This window comes from Mercenaria mercenaria, chromosome 6 (assembly GCF_021730395.1).
Source record: "Mercenaria mercenaria strain notata chromosome 6, MADL_Memer_1, whole genome shotgun sequence".
In the NCBI taxonomy this organism is placed as follows: Eukaryota; Metazoa; Mollusca; class Bivalvia; order Venerida; family Veneridae; genus Mercenaria; species Mercenaria mercenaria.
In genome coordinates, this window is record NC_069366.1 from 11682827 (window position 1) to 11702555 (window position 19729).

The window sequence follows — 19729 nt, forward strand, 5'->3', positions numbered from 1 at the left end:
GTCAAGTTGTAGACATTATTATAAATTTTCTTTCGAATGTTTTTTGTACTAGAGGTTCTTTTTTACGCATGCGTATAGCTTTGTTTTCGTGTTATCTCCCGGCCTAACTAAACTAAAAGGAACCAGCGTGTGAGCCATCTGGTCTAGTCGCGTAATGGCTGTCAGGTATTTGAATACTAATTTTTCACTTAACAGAGGTCTAAATTGAGGCTAGTTTTTGTTTAAATTTCACTGTGGATGTATTGTTGACATTTTGGTAGGACACGTGGGAGAGCAGGTTGTATTCGGTGAAGTCAAGCTCAATTTTAGTATGAGTAGTACTTCCGGGTCACAGAAGTGTGATTTTGATGTCAGTTTACAGTAATGTGACCAGAGAAATCTCCCTTAGAAGATACATGACCCCTACTTTTCTCTTCATTTTATATCAGTTTTATCATAACTCTTTAAAATGAGGAAAGGATTTGTTCTCTGAAATGGGTCTAGCTATGCTTTGAAAAAAGTCAGTTTTATATAGAATATATAGGGAAAACTATTTAGGCTATTGTGACCTGTAGGGCTGACCCTCGATATGCGCGAACACGCCCTAGATAAGTATACAAGACATTCCTAAGCATTTTCATAAATACGTCATTAGAATTCAAAATGGCCGTCGCACACACGCACTTATTATGAATTCTTATATGCAAATGAGTTACTAATTATAGTAACTAGGTCATCCAAGATGGCGCCCGTTTGTTTACAAGCAAAGTTTTCGTTAATCCTTGTAATGGTATCATAAAAAGAGCTACTCCCCTATTTATCTGTAACAAGTAATTTTAAATATGGGTTAATATCTACGTTGTATTTGTGGACATCTGTTCTATTATTTCTTATCTTTTCTTTCCACTCGTTTGGTATATTATTCATAATTCTATGTAGGTCTAAAAATGTACCATTTACTGAATATATACGTTTTAACTCATCTATCGTATAAAAGTTCCCATTTTCATTTAGAAGATCTATAACATTGATAATCTTATTCTTGTACCAACTGCTATTCATGTATGTTTTGAATCTGAAATTGTGATTATTCCAAAGAGAAGAATATAAGATTATTATTATTATTATTATTATTATACCAGATTTGTTGAGCGCCCTTTTCATATGAAATATACGTTCAAGGGCGCTTTACAATTAAACATGTGACATATCGCAGATATGTAGGAAAATCACAAAACATGACATATGCAATCATAAAACTGAAACTGAATAATTTGATTAAACGCCTATTTTTATAAATGATATATTCAATGGCGTTGTACATAATAATAATAATAGTTATTATAACAATATTAATAACGACAATGATAATAATTACAGCCTTATTGTAACAAACAGTCATGACTGCACCCCTCCTCTTGAGTTCATTTTACCCCTATTGCCAATACCAGTGCTTGAAGCATCTGGTACGCCCAGACGAGCTGCATATAGAGGTTCAAACCCCCCGGTTAATGGTGCCATCATATACTGTATTAGAAAGAAATACCACACACCACCCTACCCATAGAGCCTTACCAACACGTGCGTTTATTAAACAAACCTTGGAAATATAAATGTTAAAATGTAAAACATTTTACAAAAATGTACAGTGAAGAAATCAGCGACGAATGACTTGCCGTAGTTCTGTATCACAAAAATAACAATAGCATATTTATCACAGTTAGTATCTATATTTTGTAGAAAATTTTGAAAAGGTGTGTTTTGAGAGCTCTTTTGAATGAATTTAGTGATGAATCTTTTCTGAGATTGTCAGGAAGCGAATTCCATAGTTTTGCGGCGGCAACTTTGAAACTTCTATCACCGTAGGAAACCAGTCGACTTTTTTTGTGGCACAAGGGTTGTTGCTGCACTTGCTGATCTCAGATTTCTAGTTGGCTCGTAAACCTCCAGTAAGTCTCTCATAAACACCGGCGACTGTCCATGCAATGCCTTGAATGTTTGAATGAGAATTTTGTATTTGATTCTATCTTGCATTTGAAGCCAATGAAAATCTTTAAGGATTGGTGTTATATGTTCAAAACGGGTTGTTTTCGTAATAAGACGTGCAGCTGTGTTTTGAACATTTTACAGTTTGCTCGTTGTTGATTTTGGCACGCCATTTTCAACATGTTTGGAGTGTTTTCGACTCGAAAAAAGAATTACTTCAGTTTGTCTGCATTCAATTTTAACATGTTTGAATTCATCCATGAGATGATTTCTTTTAGGCATTGTTCAACTCGCGTGATTGTGTCTGCCTTTGATGCTTGGTCAACTGGTTTAAACGATAGATTGAGTTGGGAGTAATCTGTATAAAAATGGTGGTTTAGACCGTGGTTTCTACAGATGGACCCGACTGGCTTTGTGTACATCGTGTAGAATTTTGGGCCTAGAACAGATCCTTGAGGAAGACTGAATTTCATAAGGACTGGTTCAGAGAGTTTGCCATCGATGCATACTGTTTAGTAGCGGTCTGTTAGATATGATGCCACCCGTTGAAGAGGTTTATCGGCGAATCCAAAGTTAAATTCGAGTCTGTGAAGAAGGGTGTTATGGTCAATGGTGTCGAATGCAGCCAACAGGTCCAACATCACAAGTACTGTGACGTCACCTTTGTCTAGGAATTCGAGAATGTCGTTTTGAATTTTTAACAATGCGGTTTCAGTTGAATGAAATTTTCTGTATGCAGACTGGTTTATTTCATGTAATTGATTGTCTGTCAAATGTTCCTCAATTCTTCTGTTTACCACTTTTTCGAGGATTTTTGAGAGGTATGGCATATTGGAAACAGGTCTGTAATTCTTGAGTGTGTTTTGATCAAGACATGGCTTTTTTTAACAATGGTCTTATTCGTGATGTTTTAAATGATTTTGGCACGATTGCACTTTGTAGAGAGATGTTAACAATTTTCGTCAATATTGGGAGAAGTTCACGATTTCAAGAGCCATATAGGAAGAGGGTCTAATTCAAATGACTTATTAGCTGACTGTTTAACAAGCTTTTTCATCTCCTCCTCTGTTGCTGGACTGAAACTAGCCAAACGCGCAGTATCACATAGTTCTATGCGTCCGTCTTCTGGAGTTACTGATTCACTCAGATCCTGGGATGCAATATTAGTTCTGATTGTTTCTATTTTATCTATGAAGAAATCGCTGAACTCCTGTGCTAGTACGTCTGGGTTCTTGCCTGATGTAAGTGCAACTTCGCTTGGACCGTTCAATAAATGTTTCGTTATTTTGAACAAACTTTTTTGGTCTCGTTCACTTGATTCTACTTTCTCTGAGTAATAATAAAGTCTTGCCTTTTTAGCTCACCTGTCACGAAGTGACAAGGTGAGCTATTGTGACCGCTTGATGTCCGTCGTGCGTCGTCCGTCAACAATTTCTAAAAAAATCTTCTTGAGAACCACTGGGCAGAATTACACCAAACTTCACAGGAATGATCCTTGGGTGGCCCCCTTTCAAAATTGTTCAAAGAATTGAATTCCATGCAGAACTCTGGTTGCCATGGCAACCGAAAGGAAAAACTTAAAAAAATCTTCTTGTCCAAAACCACAGGGCCTAGGGCATTGATATCTGGTGTGTAGCATCATCTAGTGGTCCTCTACCAAAATTATTCAAATTATTCCCCTAGGGTCAAATATGGACCCGCACCGGGGGTCACATGGTTTATATAGACTTTTATAGGGAAAACTTTGAAAATCTTCTTGTACAAAACCACATGGCCTAGGGCTTTGATATTTGGTATGTAGCATCATCTATCCCCCTAGGGTCAAATATGGCCCCGCCCCGGTGGTCCCAAGTTTTACATAGACTTAAATAGGAAAAAAAGTTTAAAAATCTTCTTGTCTGAAACCACAACACTTAGACCTTTGATATTTGGTTTGTAGCATTGTCTTATGGTCCTCAAACAAAATTGTTCAAATTGTACCCCTTGGGTGAAAAGAGGCGCTGCCTGGGGGTCCCAAGTTTTATATAGACTTATATAGGTAAAAGCTTTAAAAATCTTCTTGTCTAAAACCATATGACCTAGGCTTTTGATATTCGGTACGATGCATTGTCTAGTAGTCCTCTACCAACATTGTTCAGATTATGCCCCTGGGGTTAAAAGAGGCCCCGCCCTGGGGTTATTATGTGAGTTACATAGGAAAAATACTTAAAAATCATCTGATCCTATTTCCAAGACTGTTTAATTATAATTACCTGATGGCCCCAAGTAATATGATGTCATTTGACTGTGACCTTGACCTACTGACCTACTTTCTTGTTTTTAGCTCACCTGAGCAATGCTCAGGTGAGTTTTTCTGATCGCTCGATGTCCGGCGTCCGTCGTCTGTCGTCTGTCTGTCGTCTGTCTGTCTGTCAACATTTAGGTTGTGTATGCGATAGAGGCTGTATTTTTCAACTGATCTTCATGAAAATTGGTCAGAATGATTACCTTGATGAAATCTAGGTCGAGTTCGAAAATGAGTCATCTGGGGTCAAAAACTAGGTCACTAGGTCAAATCAAAGAAAAACATTGTGTATGCGATAGAGGCTGTATTTTTCTATTAATCTTTATGAATTTTGGTCAGAATGATTACCTTGATGAAATCTAGGCCGAGTTTGAAAATGGGCCATCTGGGGTCAAAAACTAGGTCACTAGGTCAAATCAAAGAAAAACCTTGTGTATGCGATAGAGGCTGTATTTTTCAATTAATCTTCATGAAAATTGGTCAGAATGATTACCTTGATGAAATCTAGGTCAAATTCGAATATGGGTCCTCTGGGTTCAAAAAGTAGGTCACTAGGTCAAATCAAAGGAAAAGCTTGTATATGCAATAGAGGCTGTATTTTTCAATTGATCTTCCTGAAATTAAGTCCAAAATGATAACTTTAATGAAATCTAGGCCGAGTTTGAAAATGGGTCATCTTGGATCAAAAAGTAGGTCACTAGGTCAAATCAAAGAAAAAGCTTGTGTATGCGATAGAGGCTGTACTTTTCAATTGATCTTCATGAAATTTGGTCAGAATGATAGTCTTGATGAAATCTAGGTCAAGTTCGAATATGGGTCTGGTACTCTGGGGTCAAAAATTAGGTCACAGGTCGAATCAAAGAAAATACTTATTTATACTCAAGATTTTTGCTCCAATTTTAATGATAATTGGTCAGAATATTTTTTTCCATGAAATCACTAGGTCAAACATGTTTACACTGTTATGGTGTGTTATGGTGTGTTTCTTAGGTGAGCGACCTAGGGCCATCTTGACCCTCTTGTTTAAGAGACAGCCTTGCAATTATGATGACATACACAGTTTTGCACACAAATCGTAAAACTGAATATCATTGACCATGAATGTGACTTACTGACTTTCTTAATATTTTATCATCAGTTTGACATTGAAACATGTAGCTCATATTACTCAGGTGAGCGATCCAGGGTCATCATAACCCTCTTTTTTAACATTTTGTTAACGATTGTGCATTGGTTCCTATACATTAAGTGGTCAACGGTGAGTCCTGAAGTCTGCCATTTACGTTCTAGTTTACGCTTCAAATGTTTGGCATCGTGGAGCTCCTCCGAGAACCAGGGAAAAGATTGTCTTAATGTGAGGTTCATGTAAGGTGCATGATTGTCAATTAAAGCTGAAAGTTCACTATTGTATGATGAGACAAGAGTTTCTGCATCTGATGTACTCTGTGACAAATTCAAAAGATCGGATGATAGAATATCAGCTTTGAAATAACCAACGTCAATCGAACGGAGTTTCCTGATGGTGTCACGATCAGAAAGATTTGTTGCAGGTCAAAAATATTAACAGATTCACAAAGCCAGTACCAACTTTCATCAAAAATGGATTATGTATTCTTCCAGCCATTAACTTGGCATAATTTGCACCTAAAGTAAAAGTATGAGGAGGATCCCTTATGTTTTTTGGGGTCAGAAGGTCAAATGTCAAGGTCATAGTGTCATTTTTGTTTTACTTTATAGTCTTCAGTGATACTTAAACAAAAAGCCAGTTGTTACAGCGTGATATTTATCATTTCGCTGTAAAAAACATGACTGTAATAATTCTTGCATATTATTATGGACATCTTATTTAGGTTAATTAAAATCCCTACCTACCTTCCCTATTTTTGGGGGGCATGTAACAGGAACCACACATATTTGTTTGGCCTAACTGATTCTTGTTCAGCAGACACAACTCTTTCAAACATGTCAAATGATACTGTAAAAAAAACATGGGCTCACCAGGCATCGAAGTAGATCGGATACATTAAAGCACTTTGCCTACATTTACATCTGCTTCCTAAACTAATTTAGTCGTATTTAAAAAAAATGTAAATATAGAATTTTCTATTTTTTTTTTCAGAAAAGAATGATGGCTGACACGTTTGAAATAGCATTTTCTTTCGATACAACTGGATCAATGTACAATTGTATTGAAGAAGTTCGAAGACGCCTCAGAGAAATGGTGCAGGATCTGAAACGCAAAATACCTGGTATACGTATTGCTATATTTGCCCATGGAGATTACTGCGCTGCCCATTCAGGCTATGTCACGAAACACTTGGACTTCACAAACGACGCGAATACGCTCTGCAACTTTGTCAGTAATGTTTCCATGACAAGCGGAGGAGACATACCCGAATGCTACGAACTTGTTATGAGAGAAGTACAAGAAAAATTGTCTTGGAGTACCTACTCCCAGAAGGCATTGGTATTGATTGGCGATGCGCCACCGCATGGAAAGTCTGAAAGCCAGAACTATCGTCATCTAGACTGGAAAGAAGAAACAGAACATTTAAGAAAAATGGTAAGTGATCCTTTATATGATGCACCAATCCACGGCAGAAATTGATTTTACAATATCTTATACTTACGGTCATTGAAAACACAACAGTGGGGTATGTTGGATTTTACCAGGAAAGCAAAGCCACTGTTTTAGTGTTATACACAGTGTTATACACCATTTTAAAGGTCAACCTCATACCGTCATGTTGATACCAACATATTGTACTATCAAATGAGTAATAATGGAGAAAATGAAAGACGAATATTAGTATGTGAGCAGGTTGGATGTTAAAAAGAAATATGTATATTGTTGCACACTATTTTAAAGGTAAATTTATTGTCAATGACATGTCAAATGCGACTTGTACTAAAACTGTTGCATGATAAAGACCTTGTTCCAGAGAAGAAAAATTACACTATTTAATTACACATTATGATTAGGCACACGCCTGTATCTCTTTGATATTATTCGATGAGAGCGTTACAAGAATGATTCCATTGAAGATTTACCACAGTTTAACACACAAGACAAACTTAACAAATGAAAATATCACAACATCATTGTCCATTTTGTTCAGAAGTCCATCAACGTACCTAGAGTCCATTTAGTGAATCCATAACAGCATTTTTAAACAGACACAAATCCTTCGTCTTTTACTTCATCACAACACAATGTCACAGACCGGAGCGTTCCCTCGTAGATTTCTTGCATACTAGTAGACTGTTTTTCATTGTGAGATTTATTATTTAATAATCTTCCAATTATCATATTAAATACACATCAAAATGATCTTTAAAATCCTTAAGTATGGTATACCATACTACGAGTAATGATTTTGCTCTCCTTGTAAAAACCAGCTTACCCAACTGTTGCGTTTTCCAAGTCCGCAAGTATGGTACAGTTATACTATAAGCTCTGAGTATTTTTGAAATGATCCACTATAATTAATTTTATTTGGCATTTTCAATCGTATATTGTGAATAATTAAGGAACATGAGATTTGTCACGGGGGTATTTCCAATTTTTGGACACTACGCTTTCTTCAAAATTATAGCAGCATATTTTAAATGAGGAATTATTTCTATAGATCCGTTTGGAAAAGAACGGTCGTCTTGTGGAATTGCGATGTCCGCCCATACGTCCGTCAACATTTGAAATTCAGGACGCTGCGTCAGAAAGTATAATAGCTACAGCGCTTTCAGTCTTTACAGGATGACTGTCAGGATACGAGTTATATGACCCAAATAATTGCCTACGCCTTTAGTATCTTATAACAATCTTCAATTAACGATAATCAGCTCAAACTCCTATAGGCTGGAGATACTATACTTGACCGGTCTTTTTGTCGAAGTTGAATGTTCCCGTCAGAAAATGTCTTTGAATCAACAACATTGAGTCCTATCGCATAGATGCTCAGCATATGTCCTTTTAATTATGTCTCCCCCATCATATTGGTTTTGCCTTTGCCGTCCGTCCGTATGTCCGCATTAAGCTTGTCCGGCTTTCACAGGTCAAACTGAAGGCTGGATTTCAACGAAACTTCATAGGAGTGATCAGTACCAACCCTACTTGTGCATTTCGCCGGCACGTTCCCCTTCGCTGCACAAAATGGCCACAAGAGCTAAAAATAGAAAAAATTTGCCCGGCTTTCACAGGTCAAACTGCTAGCTGGATTTCGACAAAACTTCACAGGAGTGATCAGTACCAAGCCTAAATATGCATATCGCCGGCACGTTCCAATTCGCTGCACAAAATGGCCGCCACAGCTAAAAATAGATAAATTTTCTCCGGCATTCACGGGTCAAACTGCTAGCGGATTTCTACGAAACTTCACAGAAGTAATCAGCACCAACCCTAGTTGTGCATATCATCGGAACGTTCCGCTTCGCTGCACAAAATGGCCGCCAGAACTAAAAATAGAAAAATCTTGTCCGGCTTTCACAGGTCAAACTGCTAACTGGATTTCGATGAAACTTAATATCAAACCTAGTTATGCATATCGCCGACACGTTCCGCTGCGCTGCATAAAATGGCCGCCAGAGCTAAAGGTATACATAGGGGGAGACATATGTTTTTGTGACAAAAACACCATTTGGTTGAAGCTGTAACTCAGTAAGATTGCCCCGACTCCTGGATGCTCAGCGCTTATATGCTATCACATATAGCATTCAACTACCATATAGGTATAACCCAGATGCCTTGACTGTACTCCGCCAATTCTGTAAGCTTGAACTCTCCTACTGTCTTGGTAGATCACCAAAACATAATTTTGTCTCTGTCTCAGCTTCCTGATGCTCAGCCTATATTTGCTATCGTCTATAGCATTCAACTACCCTTAATGTAAAACTCCTATGCGCTGGCCCTATAGCTCGAAACCTTGTTGGAATTCTGCAACTCTTCTTTAGTCTATGAACTTCAAACGTTTTCTTTTTAATAATTTATCCGCCCTGACACTGTATTTGCAATAACCTCCTTATCAAGGTTCTGGGATAAATTATAAGTTGAACCCTCGATGTGTCTCTTTCAATCGCTGGATACAGAATGATCTTTCTGTCATCCATCTACCTGTTCATATTCTAGCAGAAGTGAGCTTTGATTGGTGCTGTTTATAAAACTTGGTTCTGATTGGTCCAAATCTGTACATAGTATTTCACAACGGGTACTTGCTTTAATTAACAAATAATTGGTTCCCTTTACATAATGTGAGATGCTTGGCTCCAGCTAACACTAAAATAACCCAGATCGTCCTTGAATGATCCAAAACCTATTATTAACAGCAATTCAACAATACTTGTACCAATGATAGCATGGAAAGGGAGTCAAGCACTATCTGTGCTTATGTGTTACGTTATCCATATATCAGATATACAAATTATTCTGACAATGACAAGGTTTCACTTGAGGAGAATCTCTGTTGTTTTTAGGGTCAAACATCAAGATCACAGTGAACCTGAGACTAAAAATAGTTTCCGGATTCTTAAGCTATAGATAAAGTATAACACACACAGCTTTCAAACTTCACACAGTGATTGAGTACCATTAGAGGAAGATTCCAACGGGTTTTGGGACCAGTAGCTCAAAGGTCTAGGTCACAGGGACTTTACTTTATTTCTGGTATTTTTCATTGCTACAGCTTTCAAACTTTAGTAGATGACTAAGCACCACTTGAGAAGATCCCTTATGTTTTTTTTGGATCAGACGGTCAATTATCAAGGTCATTGTGTCATCGAATTTGAAAATGGTTCAAAGACTCTATGTCAAAAAGTGTAACATCTACGGCTTTCAAACTTATACCACTAGAGGAAGCTCCCTATTGATTTGGGATCAGAGGTCAAAGGGACTTGACTGAATGTCTGTGTTTGTTTTCGTATCCGGGCTCTAAAACACTGTAGTTGCTACAGCTTTCAAACTTTACAGGATGACTAAGCACCACTTGAGGAGGATATCTATTACTTTTTGGTCAGTAGGTCAAAGGTCAAGGTCAGAGTAACCTGGAGATTGAAAATGGTTTCCGGACTCTTAAGTCATTGAATACAACGCATACAGTATTCAAACTTAATACAATGGCTAAATACCTCTCGAGGATAATCTCTAACGATTTTAGGGTCAGTGGCTCAAAGGTCAAGGTCACACGGACCTGAATAAACTTTTTTTTTTAAAATTTTTCATTTCCGGACTCAAAGTAAGAAAGTATATCAGATTCAGTATTCAGCCTTTACCTGATGACTTAGCACCACTTGTGGGTGATCCCTATCGTGTTTGTGGTCTATAGTTTAAGGGCAAGGTCACAGTAACCGGGAGACTGAAAATGGTTTCCAGACTGTAAATCATTACCGATTTCAAACTCGTCACGATGAATAAATACCATTAGAGAAAGTTCTCTGTCGATGTTTGGATCAGCGACTCAGAGGTTAAAGACACGATGATCTGACATAATTTGTTGTTACTCGTTCGTTTCTGGAGCTCTTAGTCACAAAGTATATCAGATATAGCATTAGCATTCAAACTCTGCATGTTGACTAGCACCACTTGTTGAGTATCCCTATTGGTTTGGATGTATAGGTAAGCGTCACAGTAACCGTGAGACTGAAAATGGTTTCCAGACTGTAAATTATTATGTAAAATGGCTACGGATTTTAAACTTAACACGATGAATAAATACCTCTGTCGATTTTGGGACCACTGACTCAGAGGTCAAGGACAGGGATCTCCCATAATTTCTGGTAATATGTTTGTTTCCCGGGCTCTTAGTCAGAAAGTATGACAGCTTCGTCTTTCAAACTTTACACAATTACTAAGTACAAGTTGAAGAAGATCTCTATTGATTTTGGGGTCAGAGCCTGGCAGGTCAAGGTCACAGTGATCCTTTTGTTTACCTTCTATAAAGTGTCGTGATATTGTATCTTAGCAAACCTCATCCGTATCCTGCACTCCCTCCTCCACCCCGCCCTGTCCTGTCATGTCATGTCCTGTACGACTGGAATAGGTGTATTCTGCTCCGTTAGACGCGATTTTTTTAACCAAACACCTAGAAAATAACAAAAACCAAACCACAATCCAGGTAATGTTTTTTCATGTTTTAATAAGTAAGATTTATATTTATCTCTAAAGTACAAATAATGTACTTTCTACTAAGAGGGATATTGTATACATTATTTTATGTACAAGATATATCATACCAACCTTTTTAGAACTTTTTAAAATGTCAAACTATTACCGATATTACACACATCAAACACACTGACTGCTATGGAGTGCCGTTGTACAATTTATATACTATCATTATTTCTAAACACACATATGTTGTATATCTTTACATGACTTATTAATATCATAAAATATATTTTCAGAAACCATAATATGAGTTTAGAATTCCAGTATATCGAATTAGGGATGTGTTAAAATCGTGTAGAAAAGTCTTCTAATACGTACTTGTTTGAGCTGTGAAACTCTGGTTAGAGATATAAGGCCATCATAGCCCTTATGTACATTTTAATTCTTCAATTTTCTGCCTTATTGATTTGAACCACTGTTTACTAAGGCTAGTATTCTCATTTCAGGATATCAAAATCTATGCGGTCCAATGTAGCTATGATTCCAGTTTCGAATATTTCTATCAACATATAGCGGCAAGAACGTTTGGTTACTACATGCGTTTGTCAAACATCAGTGAGGTGAAGGACCTTCTTATGAAAATTTGCTTCAGAGAAGCTGGCCTAGAAGACGTAAGACCTTTGTACAGGTTTTTGGTTTTAAAGGGTGGGTGGAAGTAACAATCAAATCGTTGTCATCTATAGGCTTTGGTTTACTTACACTGTCCGTTTTAGACGTCATTTTGTGCTACAAGGATAATGTTATGTTTCTACTTACATTTGAAAGGCAGTTCTGAGAAAGGTTAGTGTGTAGCATTGTATAGAAAGCTTATATAAACACCTGAATTGAGATTATAATTGAGGCATGCAGGATGTTCATTTACTAAAACCAGAAAGTTTATTCTTTTTTGGAAATGAAACATTGCAATGAAAGTTACATTTGTAGTATGTATATGCCGTAATGGGAAAAGGGTTGGCATTGTATTTGAGGATGTCGGGGTCAAAGTGAAAATTTCGTTACTTACACAGTAGGAAAGAAGAGGACTTACATTTTATAATGATCAAGTTTGACATGTACATGTAATTAGTTTGTAGCAAACTGATATGGAGACATGTCATAAGTTAGGTCAAGCAAGGTCGTTGTTACCTTGAACAAAAAAGCGAATCTGCTCTATCAAAGTAAAGTTGAAATTCGCACTAATTGGTATGTATAGGTATCCTACGAAACAATAAGGTTGGTACAAATGTATAGCATAAATTTTGGACCGCTGGGGACAAGGTCATTATTTCTGAAAATAGAAAAAAAATCCATCCAATAGAACAAGCTTGGAATGTCAAATTCAGAGCAAACATGTCTTTGTATAGCACTTTTAAATTGAGACCTGGCTTTAAATTGGATTTTTGCTGATTGGGTCAAGGCAGTTGGTACTAAAAACGATTTGCGTGTTTTAATACAGCTAGTAAACTTACTTTTTGGTGTATATTTTTCTTTTATTTTGTATCCTTTGGAAGGGCCTTTCTGTTTAAAATGTTGGAAACCTGTGTTTGTTTGGCATTGTATCGCATCCGAGTCACGTTACTATGCTTTTATTTAGTATCATTCTACAGATCGTTTCTATATTTTATGATCGCAAATAGGTAGTTCTTAAAAATGTGATTGAATGTAAAATTAGATAGAAATTACTGCATGTATAAGTGTTACTTTTATATTACACACATTTATCTTAATTGCATTAAGCGGATGACGGGAGTATATAACACGCACATTACACCACACAAAGATCACTGATGAGTGTTGCCTATATAAATCAGTTCAGCTGGAGAGAGGATCGAGCTCAGGAGGTCGTTGGCTCACTCTGGCTGTGTCATACCAAGGACATGGAAAATGATACACCTTGCTTGGCGCTCAGCATTAAAAGTCTTTAGGAATTGATACTCAGAATTAGGTGTTGAGAGTGATTAATGTAAGTCGTGGTATCAGAGTCACAATCGACTTACATGTAAAAGAAGTTAGCATAAACTAAAACTTGAGTATACATTTTTTTGTAATTGTTTTAGATGCCGAGTTCATCTGTAACCACTCCCCATGTTTTTATTTCAACACCATATCCAGAAGTTGTTGGAAAACGGTCAAGTCCCATTGCTGAGATGATTGCTATGGAGTCCGATGATGACGACGATGAAAGTGATGATGAATATGGTAAAATACTTATAATTTGGTTTGGTGATTACGCAAGTGAAGAGCTGTCACTCGGGCAGTTGATCCGAGCTATGTACATGCAATTTTATGGACGCATAATCAATAATTTTGTAAAATAAATAATAAAATTATATGAACAAACATTGTCATACTTTAATGATTCCATCAAAAGCAATGTTTTGAACTTAACATTTAATACTAGGTTGTAAGAATAGGATGTTGTCTCAAGTACAGAGCTATTCAAACACGAGGAATCTCAAAGATTACTCAGAACAAATATTAGAATTTTTTTCATATTTCAGAGCTACGATGTTTTATGTGCAAAAAGCCAAAACCACCGATTGAGTTTCCTAAAACACCTATATCTGACAGCTGCAATCATTATCCTGGGCATTGTCTAAGGGTGAGTGGACTTCTTGTGTCATACTGGCGTTATTCTTTTAATACAACCTCCGCGCAGGATTAGTGTCAAAAATCATATCTACTGTACCAATAAGGGGGTACCAATAAAGGGAAGTAACTGTGACAGGAAAGGCCGTACCGGCGACAGTAACCATCAAAACAAATCAACACCCTTTACAATATTTACAAATTTATTTACATAAGATGATTATTAACAATGCATAGATGATATGAAAAAAAAAACTGATTATAAGAAAGAAAAAAAAATCAAAGTTCAGTATCTCCGGATACAAAAGATCTTACAGTTCCATTCTAAGGTGACGTGTCACAGTTCTTTAATTTAATTGCGAACTTTAAGTAGCACAAACAATATCAAAACGTATCTTGAAATAAAGTCCCTTTAAACCGTGAATACGTTGATTCCGTATTGGCTCCCTATGGTGGTAGGTGATTGCATCCCTGAGCTGACTTCAGAGGATAACAAAAATCAGCGTCTTTGCGGTTTATGGCACAACCATGGGACGAAAGCTCTGCGCTGGGAAAAATCACATCCAGGCGAGTGAAGACAAGTGAACCTCGGGTATTGTACTTCCGGGTTATGACATCACCAAGAAAATCGTCTGGCGGGAGAAGCTAAAATATATAACAAATGGTAAGCACCATAGCAAAACAGATAAGTCAGGGCATATAACTGCTCCTTTGGGTACACCATACCTCCGTAGGCTCCCATAAATAATACGTGCTACTTATACAAAACATATGTGCTACTAAGTTCAGACGTCACATGATTAAAATGCGTCACTAATTACTTCCATTATTACAAAAATTACTTAAAAGACTAAAGTTAAAGTATGAAAAAGATATGAAAAGTATATGATGAAACATTATAGATACGGACATGATAAACTGCAGCTATTATTTACAACTACAAATTAACAAAATTCAATGTAAATCAAACGTTATATCATAGTTGGCATCCATATAATATCAAATGCCATACACTACAACGGACATTAATTAGATGTGCTATAGACTGGCACACAATTACAAATTACAATAAAATATTACATACATGGCACCAGACTTGCCATATAGATTTATACATAACAATACAATGCAGTAATGGCGTTCCATAACAACGAAATGTTTGACATAAGTTTTTGAAACAGTGCGTTACAAATATCACGATACAAATTTCAGTATAAATTTTACATCTTATATAAACGAAACATTTTAGATTCCTCTTTCGAAATAATTTACAAAAATCTGAAAAATTTAATAAATTATCCTGACATACCGAAACTAGCTAAAATCATATGCCTAAAAGTAAATGTTACAGAATTCTGTAGAATGCACAAAAATTTACCAAATAAAAATCGTAATGCAAAAATCATACAAAAATCTAACAAATAAATTTCTTACCTCGATCGAGCATAATTTCTAGCAAGAAAATAATTCAGACATAGATTCGTCTATAATGTCGGAAGGTGGTGTGCGCAAGGCATATCTAGTCCAGTCTATTTAAAGGGTAATGTTCCGCCAAATACTAAATTTCCTGGGATTCACGGCCTGTGCGTAAACTCTTGACTATTTGTATTTCCACGGGATTCACGATATAGCCGGGAAATCTGACTACTTTGGCGCGGATTGAAATTGACAATTTGAGGCCCATTATAGTGGTTTTGGGGATAAAAACATGAATTACTGAAGTTTATAAAATATCAACTTTCTTGTTACTGAACCGAATTTAATGAAATTTACATGGAAATTTACGTTATGAAATACAGAAAAACATGAGAGGTATTTATGCGTGAAATCTGACATTTACCTCAATAACTCAAAAATTTACAAAAAGATGATGCAATACCTGCATTTACACTACAGATAAAATAAAGCCCGTATGTCAATTTGTGACAGTAACACTGTGTTAGAGTGCACTGTGCTTTCAGTACAGTATCTTGCAGAGAACGCATGTAAATAATGCACAATGTAGGATTAAATTAAACGACCCTTTAGATGTTTACCAAAAAAAATTATACACCTATTATCCTGCGTTTTCATTTTTTTGCCCGTCAAGTCATACAACGCTATTGACAGACTTACTTTGTCCAGGTTATATTCCGGGAAGTACATAAGTATTTTCCGACAGATCTTGTTATGATTCTTTTAAAGGTTTAAATCCTATCATTTTCCAATGCAAGACGTATGTTAAGAGAAGGAAGTCGGTTCTATAAATATTTTGAAACTTTATTTCAGTGTGTTGTAGAATACGTCAAAAGGACAGGTCAGTGCCCACACGAAGAATGCGATGTTGTGGTTGAACCAGACTGTGAAATGGTTAATTTCTTTGAATCAAAACTAGACAGAATGTTTGTTGATTACTCTAAGGTTTTAGAAGAGAATCGCAAACTAATGACAGGATATGGAGGACCTGTTTTCTCCGTGTCTGCAATGAACGGGGACACTGCCTGGGTACCATATAATCCAAGGATGACCGTCGCAGACTTGAAGAGAGAAGTAGAAATACAGCTTGGTATCAAGGAATCACAGCAGAAGATTCTATACAAAGAAAGAGGTCTTAAGGTAACGAACATTATGTGTTATGGCCGTCGTTAGTTATTTAGCATAAATATCAATTTTCTTTTTGCGTAAGTCTGTAAAATACACAAAATATAAATAAAATTACTAGTTTAAAAAGATGTCTTTGTCGTCAGAAATTAATGGTAGACGTTTATCTTATTGATTGTGTAATTGGTATTTTTATGTTACAGACCATTAAAGGACCAGGTCAGCCATTCACACTCTCAGACTATGGAATAACGGAAACCAGCTCACTCAGCTTGATAGTGCCTTTATACTGTATACCAGAGAACCTGGATCATGTAGTGTTCGATTTGTCCTGGGAATTCCCCAAAATTAATCCGGATTTTCTTGATGCATCGTGCCTTGCATTTGAAAAACACGAGTTTATCCAAGTCATAGACTGGAACCACTCAACAAACGATTACTATTTGAAAGGTATATATTTACACTACCGAAGACAATAGTTACCATTCATGATTTGGTATGTCATACATATATTCAAGGTCAAGCGAGCCCTTTAAGGCCCTCTCGTTGTGAAATATGGTCAGAATGTTTGTCTGTATGAAATCTAGGATAAGTTTGAAACTAGGCCAGTTGGGGTAAAATGTAGGTAACATTGTTCAAAATCGTAGTAAACCCATGTTAGTACTCTATCTAGAAGCCATTATTTTCTAATCGATTTTATGAAACCGGGTAAGAATGTTTGTCTTATGAAAACTAGGTCCGTGTTAAAATCTGTTTTCTAAGGTTCAGGAACTAGGTCACTGGGTTGAATCTGGGAAAACCTTTGTTAACACAGCAGAGGCCTAATTATGTACTTGATCTGTTACCTTGAAAAAAGAAACACACACGCTTGAGGCCACATTTCCTATCTCATCTATATAAAATTGTCAAAATTTTCTTCGTTAGGGCATGTTTCAATGAATAATCAGGGTTAACAAGAGTGCCAGAATGTCACAATATACGCCCGTCACAGCAAATTTCTTTACACTAGCACCTGTATTTGCAAATGGAATTTTAATTTTCTAGTTGTTTACAATGTTGTTTTTTTTTAGAAATTATTGTAATTCTTTTATTTTTTAAGTCCACAAAAAAAATCCTTACCAGGTAGAGATACCCTAAAATACACCCAAACTTTGAAAGTAACCTCCATGTTGTACCACAAAAAAGTGGTCTTGGTTTTTCCCTACGGTCAATTATAAAAAAGTTACAATGTAAGTTATTTATAGTAACAACTAAGGGAAGTTAACCTTTAAAGAGAAAAAAAAAAAAAAAAAAAAAAAAAAAATCAAAAAAAAAAAAAAAAAATCCTTACCAGGTAGAGATAGCTCAAAATACACCTCAGAATTGGATGTAACATGCATGTTATACTACAGAAAAGTGGTCTCGATTTTTCCCTACGACTTGTAATGAAAAAGTTACAATATAAGCTATTTACAGTAACAGCAAAGGGAAGTAATTCAAAAGAAGGGACCATTGCATGACACTCCGTCTCATGATGGTGTACAATTGTGCCAAGTTACATCAAAATCCCTCCATGCATGAAGAAGAAATGCTCCGGACAAAGTCATTCTTGTATCTGACCTTTGGCTTCTAAGTGTGACCTTGACCTTAGACCTAGGGACCTGGTTCTTGCGCATGACACTCCGTCTCATGCTTGTGAACATTTGTGCCAAGTTGTATCAAAATCCCTCAATGCATGAAGAAGAAATGCTCCGGACAAAGTTTTCATTCTTGTATCCTTGACCTCTAAGTGTGACCTTGAACTTACCCCTAGGGACCTGGTTCTTGCGCAAGACACTCCGTCTCATGATGGTGAACAATTTAGCCAAGCTACATCAAAGTCCTTTCATGCATGAAGAAGATATGCTCCGGACAAAGTTTTCATTCTTGTATCCTTTGACCTCTAAGTGTGACCTTGACCTTAGACCTAGGGACCTGGTTCTTGCGCATGACACTCCGTCTCATTATGGTGAACAACTGTGCCAAGCTACATCAAAATCCTTCCATGCATGAAGAAGATATGCTCCGGACAAACTCATTCTTGAATTTTTCATTCTTGTATCCTTTGGCCTCTAAGTGTGACATTGACCTTAGACCTAGGGACCTGGTTTTTGCGCTTGACACTCCGTCTCATGATGATGAACAATTGTGCCAACTTTATGCATGAAGAAGATATGCTCCGGACAAAATCATTCTTGAATTTGACCTTTGACCTCTAAGTGTGACCTTGACCTTAGACCTAGGGACCTGGTTTTTGCGCATGACACTCCGTCTCATGATGGTGAACAACTGTGCCAAGTTTCATCAAAATCCCTCCATGCATGTAGAAGATATGCTCTGGACAAGGTCTGTGGACGCCGCCCGCCCGCCCGCCCATCCGCCCGCCAGGGGCGTTCCCATAATACGTCCCGTTTTTCAAACGGGCGTATAAAAAGGAAGGTTACAAGGTCAAAAATAGGTTAACATAACATAACTCAAGATAACATATCTCCTACCTGAACTTAATGAAATCTGATAAAGTTGTGTGTCTGTATGAAATCTACGAAAGGTTTAATGACACTGGGTCGTCACGATCTATTTTCAAGATCAGATGAGCAGCTCAGGACCATCATTACCATGTTGTTTTTCTTGTTTTTCTTTTTACATGTATATCTCTCTTATTATCCTGTCCCTACCCGCCCGCAGTTCTCTACTCCTGTTTTTCCGTGGTATATATTCCATTAACCGCACGTATGTGTACATTACCCCTACCAACATCCTCCTAATCCCTCTTACTGGGTATATTGTTTTTCTCATCGTCGATCTGTCTGTTGGTCAGTCGATAGATCTTTTGTTTACTGTTCAATAGTTACAAAACAGTGTTCAGATTTCATAGAATTATTGGCTGTGGGAATTAGATGAACACTAACATTTTGGGTCAGTAAACAAAAATAAAATTCACAGTGACCTTGAGACTGAAAACTGTTTCCGATCAAAAGAATGCTTAGGCCTACTCTCGTCAAATTTCATAGAATGATTGCCTGGTGATTAGTTAGTGGTCCTATTAATATTTGGATCAGAAGGTCGAAGTGCAAGATCACAGTTACCCCGACACTTGATGTTTTGACCTTCGTCGTAGAACAGGGTGATTGCATATATTTTGTATTCAGTACATTATC

The 19729-nt window shown here is 36.9% G+C and overlaps 1 protein-coding gene across 4 annotated transcripts in view; it reads left to right on the forward strand.

Annotated features, from left to right (window-relative positions):
• The window catches only part of LOC123549659 (uncharacterized), an 83848-nt gene that overhangs the window by 19507 nt on the left and 44612 nt on the right, over positions 1 to 19729 (forward strand). For all 4 annotated transcript variants that reach the window (XM_053545109.1, XM_053545108.1, XM_053545111.1 and 1 more), the window contains exons 2-7: positions 6369 to 6812; positions 11852 to 12016; positions 13442 to 13583; positions 13886 to 13986; positions 16242 to 16568; positions 16757 to 17003. In XM_053545109.1, coding sequence (XP_053401084.1) covers positions 6375 to 6812; positions 11852 to 12016; positions 13442 to 13583; positions 13886 to 13986; positions 16242 to 16568; positions 16757 to 17003 — 1420 coding nt within the window. In that variant the 5' untranslated portion in view covers positions 6369 to 6374. The remainder of the gene's footprint in view (positions 1 to 6368; positions 6813 to 11851; positions 12017 to 13441; positions 13584 to 13885; positions 13987 to 16241; positions 16569 to 16756; positions 17004 to 19729) is intronic.